This window comes from Caretta caretta, chromosome 7 (genome assembly GCF_965140235.1).
Source record: "Caretta caretta isolate rCarCar2 chromosome 7, rCarCar1.hap1, whole genome shotgun sequence".
NCBI classification, from domain to species: Eukaryota; Metazoa; Chordata; order Testudines; family Cheloniidae; genus Caretta; species Caretta caretta.
This window is the reverse complement of record NC_134212.1, coordinates 69,169,825-69,178,632: the sequence shown is the minus strand read 5'-3', so window position 1 is coordinate 69,178,632 and position 8,808 is coordinate 69,169,825. Positions and strand designations below refer to the sequence as shown.

The 8,808-nt window shown below is 39.8% G+C and overlaps 1 protein-coding gene across 1 annotated transcript; it reads right to left on the bottom strand.

Annotated features, from left to right (window-relative positions):
• Positions 1 to 615: 615 nt before the first annotated feature.
• Positions 616 to 8,140, bottom strand: LOC125639847 (pulmonary surfactant-associated protein A-like). The gene is made up of 5 exons (XM_048857598.2): positions 8,032 to 8,140; positions 6,206 to 6,389; positions 4,508 to 4,627; positions 3,322 to 3,399; positions 616 to 1,630 (listed from the first exon to the last, which is right to left on the bottom strand). Exons 2-5 carry the CDS (start codon positions 6,375 to 6,377, stop codon positions 1,254 to 1,256), a joined length of 747 nt encoding a protein of 248 aa, XP_048713555.2. The 5' UTR covers positions 6,378 to 6,389; positions 8,032 to 8,140; the 3' UTR covers positions 616 to 1,253.
• Between the last annotated feature and the right edge of the window lie 668 nt (positions 8,141 to 8,808).

Here is an 8,808-nt window from a genome sequence, read left to right as displayed (position 1 = left end):
GGAGTCCCTACAGTGTAGGATAGGAAAAAGATCACTCCCTGGCATGGTGTAGAGTCCAACACTATGCAGGCTCTCTGTGTAGCAACATCTAGGAAGATCTTGGGAACAGGAGAAGATAGGACCAGAGTGTCTGTTGCTCTATATACCCTGTGGTACCTCCTTTTCTCCCTGCATTGGTGAGAGAACGGTTTGAGGACACTCCTGGGAAGCTGGCTCCACGGGGTGGGGAAGTGTATGAGAAATTTCTTACCCCCTTCTGCTCATGAGGATTCTCAATGCCCAGTCCAGTTACGCAAGCTGAATGCCAGGTAGTAGTAGTGGTGGTGGTGATGTGAGCCAAGGCTCTTCGAAATCAACGGCTCGACACTCATTGACTTCAGCGGGCTTTGGATCAGAACCTATGTCACTGCTGGCAGCCCCCTTCTCAAACCTTGCCTTTGCTGGTCTGATAATGGTGGTCAGATGAGCATGTGGTTTGTGTGGGTGTGTCAAATCTATTCAGCTTACACATCAGAATGATACTATTTGTCAGTGGTTAGTATGATATAGAAGAGTCTTGACAGAACTGTAAAATACTGTAAATGACTATTTCTATAGTGCTATAGGGGAACATGGTATTTGACACAAAAAACCAAAATGGTCAGCTTGCAGTATAGCTAAATGATCTATGATTTCAAGGGCTTTTGTTGTGGCCTCCCTTTATAATAACTGAGTTGCATTTTATTGCAGGGTTTCATAGTACACAGTATGGCCTCAGTCCTGCAAAGAGATGCATAAAGGCGGATCCACCATGTATTTCTCCACTGAAGTATACCTGTGTGCATTTCCTTCCAGGATTGAGACCTGTTCCTCTAATGTTGTTGCATAGCATATGCTGCATTATCCAGGCATGTAACTACAATGGAATGTACAAAGTTATCTTAGCATGGGACTCCTCAAACACATTAAGCCAAACCCTGAAATCCTTATCTGGAGCTTAATCAGCCACAGTGAGACAAGGCAGAGTTTGGTTACTATCATTAACCCCCTCTCAAATTAGGGATAGTTCTAGTTGCAGATCAATCACCTTCAGTAGTTACTATTTCCTTAGTAAGCATGAGGAAGGAAAATATTACACCATGATTTTGTTTCTCTCAGATAAAATAATCACAGACAACATTAGCTATAATGCTGAGAGAACAAGCTCCTGTTTATGTTTGAGACACAGAATATTGCATGGACTCTGCCCTATGAAATAACTGAAAGAATATGCTTTAAAATTCACAGATAGTGAGGCGGTACTGGTTGCATTTTTTGTCATTCCAGCCGCCATCAGTGTACATCTCTACACAGTTTTCCCCTCCTTTGCCATTTGGCTCATATGCACGCCAGTTGGTATAATTCAGAGGTTTCCCATCCAGATCATGGAATTCACCTGGAACATCACTCTCCCTTATGCCCAGATAAGCATATCTGTTAAACTGTTTCACAATATCCCAAATAGCATCGTTCTCCTCCTTGTTCCTAGGGGTGGCGATGGAGCCACCAGCATGTTCGCAGGCTTTTAATGTGGTTTCAAAATTGACTTCTTTCCCACTGGTAGCGAAAATTTTTTCCCCCACTTCTGTTATTTTTCCTTCCAAAGTAAGGACTGCAAAGGAAAGTGAAAAGATCTGGTTGGTTTTTTTTTTTGTCGTATTTTATACTGTCCGTGTTGCTACTATACTCCTGGGAAGGGAGAAAAACCACGCGGAAATGAGAGAAAGGAAAAGAAGAGAACATTACGAATAGAAAGGGAAGAAAGAGGAAAAAATAAAGGGAGAAAGGAAAGAGGATTGAAAAGAGATAGAGGAAAAGAATGAAGAGGAGGAGAAAAGGAGGAACTACCTCTGTCACAATCCCACCAACTCATCAGTTTTTTCAGCGAGTCTATATAATTCTTCACCTACGGAAATCTGTCTCCTCCTACAACCTAAGTGTGCACTGCTCCCCCCGTACTAAATACAGTTTCAGACCTGATCTGTTGTGTACAATTGGTAGAGCTGGTTGGAATTTTTCAAATTTTAACAAGAGAAAAGGAAAGTAATTTTGATAAAATCTTTGATTTTTCTCCCCAATTTTCCCCAACAGCTCTAATGACTACACAACCCTAGAGTGTATTGAGAATATAAGCACTACTGACATCATACAACTGCCTCAGTTTCAATGATTCCCAAGAGCTCAACACAAAAAAAATTCTTTTTAACAAGATTTTTAATGCAATTTGAATGAATGTGAGTGGCGTTTCCTTAAAGGTCCTTCCTACTCTGGGAGAATCAGGCCCTGTGTCAGCTCACCAGAGATCTCATTTGCTTCGGAGAACAATTGTGGTAGTCCTATACAGATCCTCTTGCTGAGAAAATGGGCCCTGAGCAGTCTCCTATTAGGGATTTGTGCTTCTCCAGAGGGAGTTCAGTCCCCTGAGTACCCACCCCAGATGATCTATGTTTCAAAAGAGCTGAGCCGCACACCTCACCTTGCATGTATCTTGCTCCTCCTTATAGATAAACCAATGGAGAATTAGACAAAAGGGGGTAACTTTTCTGCTCTGTTAAGACCTGTAGATTCCACTCTCTACAGTGAGAGCTGCACATTAATCAGTTGGCCATGGTGAGGGAAACCTACTCCCAAAGAGCAACATGTACAAGCAAGAGAAACTGCAACAGCCTGCTTGATGTTTTTCTCCATGTGCCGCCCTACATGCTGGAGATGCACAGCACAGTCCTTCGCACTGGGCTGTGCCTAGTCCCTTTTGATTCTAGTCTATGTAAGTTCTTACAGTCCATTCATACATGTAGTATGCAGAATGCTCAGTATGTTGTATAGCCCTAAGCCCCCACCTATGCTGCATCTTATGGGCAGCCTTTTGCATTGCCCTTTATACTGCATAGACACACACACTGACCAGTCTTTCTTGGGAGGCTTTCATTACTGCAGTATCTGAGTGCCTCACAAATGATCTTTCCAACACCCTTGTGAGGTAGGGCAGTGCTATTATCCCCATTTTATGGTATAGAGAGACTGAGTTACTTGCCTAGGGTCACACAAGATGTTTGTGGCAGAGCAGGAATTGAACCCTGGTCTCCCACATCTCAGGCTGGGCTGCTGGATCATCTTTCCTCTTCTTCCAAAGTGCAACAAACACCTCAGCATACTTAATTGGTATTTGGAAGGAAGTTTTGGTGAGGAAAGTTTTAGAATTAAATAAATTTTTTGAAATGTAACTTACTTTAAGTTGGGCTATCATGGTTCATTTTGTACATTGCATTTTACATAAGTTGTGAGGAAAAGCAGAAAGATTACCTCCTTCCAGTCTGGTAATCTGATGTTTTAAAAACTGGAGGCTTTCTTGCAATTCAGGGTCAACAGAAGCAGGCAGGCCTAAAGATAAAAATAATAATTATACAATTGATTTAAACTGGACTTCATTGATAAGAAAAATGCATCATATACAATTAATAACAATTTTCCAAAATTGGCTTGTACTTGACATATATCAGTTTCATTTTCTGGGGTGGAAAATTCTATTTCCCTGTATGTATATATTTTCAAAGAAACCCTATCACATGTTGATTATTGTTATCCATAATACATAAAATATATGCCAGTTGAAACTCCAGCTCTGGAGAGTAGTTACTTAAAGCAGATTACATGTGAAATAAGATCAGTTTTTCTAATCTGGAGTCTTTTGTGTGTGTGAAATCCATGAAAGGGTTAATATTTTAGAAACCATATCCTGCGTAGGCTGAACCAATCAGAACTTGCTCTGATTTAAATTTGCAACTTGACAGCCACAATGGAAAACTTTAGTGGGTGTGGAGTTTGTGTGATATTGAACAGAACTGGAATCCTCTTCTCTGCCTCCTTTATGGTCAGTTAAACTCTTATAGTTTTACGGTATGCTTCTATCTGAATAGTGACTGCAAAAATGTCATTGTAGGGTTCCATGTAGGTTCTCTCCAGGATGACATATGAAATATCCACAGTTTATAGATACAGAGATTTTAAAAACAAAAACAAAAACCTCCCAGCATGCAAGTTTATCATGGGATCTGAGAATCAAGCTGGCTATTTTTTTTCATACAAAATCATCACCAGTAATAAAACTTCTGCAGGCAAAATTATGCCATGACACCTGTACAGTCCCATTGCCATCATTGGGGTAGCATAACTGTAACTGATGAAACTCAGTACAGAATTCTGTTGCTGTTGCACAAGGAGGAATCGATTCCTTCTCAGTATCTCAGAACTGTGTTGGCTCTGCATTTGTAAGAGGAGTAAAAGGTAGTAAAATGTACTTTAGTCAATACAGTCAGGAGATCTGATAGATACAGGAAGCAGATCAGTTGAATAACAAAGGCACCATTTGTACAGTCACTTCTAATAGCAGAACTGCACTTTAATAGACTCAGTTACTTTTCCCTGGACTGCTTTATACGCAGCACAAGTATCCAGTTTTTTGGACTAAACAAAGATTAGTCTTATTCACCTTGTGGTCCAGGCTCCCCTCTCTCCCCCTTGTTGCCTTTTTCACCCTGGGGCCCTTGAACCCCAGGAAGCCCATCTCTTCCGGGAAGACCTAGCATGCCACTCGGTGGCCCCTGAGGACCTGGAGAAGAGAAGCACACAAATGAAAAACATACAAAACTTCTTTTCAACTGATGCATTTTATGGGAAATTCAGAACAGTGGTTTAACAGATGCTGGCCTGCAAAGCAACAAACTGCATTGTGCTTCTGAATAACTTCATTAATGCACAAGCCTCGGGTGACTGTTGGCTTCATAACACTGACTCCATGGAATGAGCAACCAAATGCATGTTAGGATCCCAACTACTTGAACCTTGGAGCATCTTTGGTGATGGAGCTGGAGAAAGCTTCTGATCTGCCCTTTGGCATGGAAGGAATATTGCACAATGAAACAATCAGCATCTGCAGGTGGTGCATTAATAGACCAATGGTGCATACAGCCTCTTGGCTTCAACAACCTGAGAAGTGCATCAGAAGCCTAATTAATCCACTGACATGTAATTGCTTCCTGGTATTACATTTTCATTAATTCATTTTAAAAACCAGTTTTGTTGAGCATTATAGAAAGTATCCTCTGCATGAAAAGTAGTTCCCACTGAAAGGGTAATAGAAAAGAGATGGGGAAAGTTATGCTTGTGAATGCATTGATCAATTGTTAATTTTCTGCCCTAATTCTCTCTTATTTTAAGAATACCGTGAACTGTTGCCTTCTCTTCTTATGCCCAAGAAATCAGCTGTAGTTTATGCCCAATAGCCACTTTCATCTCATTTTCTTGCAAAAAATAAATGGGGACTACAGACCAGCGCCCCATTTCACTTTTACACTTGGAAGTGGGTTTAAAAATGGCTGAAGGAGCCACAAACCTTTGCTGTAAGGGAAGCTTGTCACTGGGAAGGGGACAAATTAACAGTTGGAGCTGAGTGGGAGATTTTTTCCACAACAGTCTTTGAGATATCAGTTTTCTTTCCTGGCCCAAATCGGGACAAAAAAGTAGAAATCATGAACTGATAAGTAAGAAAAAAAGTTTGGATCAGGTCAACTAAAGTGTTTCATTTCTATAATTTCAAAACGTTTTGGTTTTGACCTTTTTAATGCTCCCCCCCTTTTTTACATTACAACTCAACTAAAAAAAATTAAAATAAAAACTGGGTTTGAGCCCAAACCCAAACTTTTCTTTTAAAAAATATCAACATTTTTTTAATTGTGAGATTTGTCAGAAATAACCCTTTCTGCAAACCATTATGGTTTTGACAAATTGACATTTTATGACAAAAAATATTGTCAGAAAATTCCTAACCAGCTCTATTAAAATTGCCACTTTTCCCTCCTTCAGCTTCCCACTCTTCTGCCAAAGAACTGCTTTTGTTTCCCTCTCATTTCCACAACATGAATGTTCCTCCTACTCCACACCACGGGGAGTTGTTGCACCAGCAGAAGTTCACTAAAGTTGGAATTACAGGACAATTTCACTTTAAGCAGAAATTCACTGTATTTACTGACTTCACCATCAGAGGGTTCCACTGTGCATTAAATAGAACTCATCATTTCTTTATTTCATCTGACTCAAGGAAACGGGTGATAAACCATTTAGTTTACTAAGCATAATAGTCAACACAGCAATACATCTATTTAACAGGGGAGATAACCACTGAGCATACCTGGTGGGCCTGGGTCTCCTTTCATACCATCTCTTCCATCTCTTCCAGGCAATCCATTGACTCCTGGGGTGCCAGGGAGTCCAGGAGCTCCTGCACACTTCTCCTCAGCATGACATGTCACCAAAAAAACAGCTGCTGTTGCAAGTATGTGAAGTGACTGGAGTGACAGCATTGTTCAGGCCAGCTACAAAAACAAGCTGCATTTACCATGCAATTCTGCATTGAGAAAATAGGAGCTCATTTATGCTAACTGGAAATAATGAAGAAGTGGTGACTGTTGGCCTTGAATGAAATTTGGCCTTGAATGAAGTCTTCAATTTGGGATTAAATCTTTCAAGTTTCGTCCTGTCCCCCGCCCATTTATATTGAGGTTATGGAAGTATCCCTAAAATGATCCAAGGTTGAGAGAGAATATTAAAATAAACAATTAGTCATTTGGTGGCAATGGTCATAAATCATGCTCTTTTTTTTATTTGATGTGTGTAAATCAAATGTAATATATTACACGGCAGTTTTGAAAAATGCATCATTCCAAACATTAACTTGCAAGCAAGATTGATTCTCATGTTATGAATGGCTAAGTCCCTTCGTTTTCAACCAATTTTTACCGAAAAATTCCCAGGTTCTACAAAAAGTATGATTCATTTTTTCCTGATTTTTCACCCTACTGTTGTATCATTCAAATATATTAAAATATCTTATTTTATTAGGAAAATACAATACATAGCATGAGATACATGCATTATGATAATACATTAGTCTGTGTGTATACGCAAACCTGCCTGTTGAAGTAAGGCTATGTATTAGTCTAGAAGATACACCCAATAAACAAACAGACACACATGCAAGCTCTGAAGTGCGTGTGCATCTGAGCATCCTGATAAATCCCTCACCCACCACGTATACATTTCAAGCTGTTAGCAGATAACAGTTTGAAGTTTTAACACACTAAAATGGGAAGAAAATGAAAATCTGTATCAGAATATATTTCAGAAGTATTTGAAAGTTTAAAAATAAACAAACACAGGAGAAAAGGATGAAGTTGAGTGTATGGCTTACAAATGGTGTGGCCCAATTATTAAATGTAAATATTTATAGGCTAATAGTTCTAAGTCTACAACAGTAAACTGTTTATTCAAATGAAAAGTTTTATTTGGGGATTAGAGATATATTGTTTTCTTAAACTCAGATGTACCGTTGTGTTTTGAGTTCTGGTTTAGTTCTGCAGCAAACCACACTGAGGAATGGAATTCAAAGCATTAGTCTTCTAAATACTCCCCACCCCCCCCTCTTTCCGTCCACCAACCGCCCTCCTCCCCCCCGATATTTACCCAGAAAAAATATTAAGTTTTTTGCACTGATTTTCACCTGTATTTGTTGTTTTGGTAATAAACAGTGGTAAATTCCTGGGGAAAATTAAATAAAATAAAAACTGAAAATGAAGGGCCCTATGTATGGCAGATCACAGACTATTTGCATCTGCAAAATAACTTTATAATCCACAACAAGTCTAAATGACTCAAAGTGGTGAAAACATTCAAGAACTAAACAGAACAGTTTTGACAACACTTTCTTCTCAATTTTGGATCAACTATACAGCTGGTTGAAATTTTTCAAATGTCAAAAATGTGAGCAATTTTGAAAAAAAATCAAAATGTTTTCTGACCTGCTCTCATTACAATCTAGCTAGAAATGGTTAAAGTCAAACTGGACGTAATGTACGGTACTAAAGCACGAATTCTCCTTCAGTTATTAGCATCATTCAGCTAAAATAGCGAGAGTGGTGAAGATGGGTTCAGGATGTCGGTGTGGCTCTCCCATCCTACCTTGGGTGACTGTGTCCTTGATTGGGTGACTCTCATATAATGTGTTAGACTTCTGCATCCATTTGGAGTCCTACTGACTCCAAACTAGTGGATCTTGATGCAGTTCCAGGTTCCTGATCCTTTGGATGTTAAGATGAAAAAGCAATTATTCAACTCGGAGGGGATGTTTACACAGCAATTTCGAGGCACGATTGCAGCACGTGAAGGCAGACCTGAGCTAGCTTCCATCGAGCTAGTTTGCTAAAGATAGCTGTGCAGCTGCGATGGCACAGCATGCCTATCCAAGTACAATCCCACCCAGACCCTCAGGCGGCCAGTCCATGCCGCTGCCCATGGCCCTCTGGTTACAGTGCTATTTTTAGTGAGCTAGCTGGCTCAAAGCTAGCTCTGGTATGCCTACACGTTGTGTCCCAATTGCAGTATAGACATACCCTAATTCTTGCTCGTCCTCTCGCTCCTCAGTCATAAAACCCCAGCATTTTTCAAGCAACTCCACATCTGTTGAAACCACTAATACGAGTAGACTGGAATAGTAACAATAAAGGTAAATATAGCGAAGCATTTGAAAATATAATGGAAAATGTAAAGGGAGAGGTTTGCAGCATGGCCTAAGAGAAGTTCTTTGTAGTTTTATAAAGAGTTCACTCACCCTTCTGCTCTGAAGTAGAATGAAAAAAAAGTCCTCAAAAGTCTCACTTATAAAGTATGTTATTTGATAACACGCCTTCATACCAAAGTGGAGGCTTGATAAGTATAATTTGCATAATTCTTTTTTGT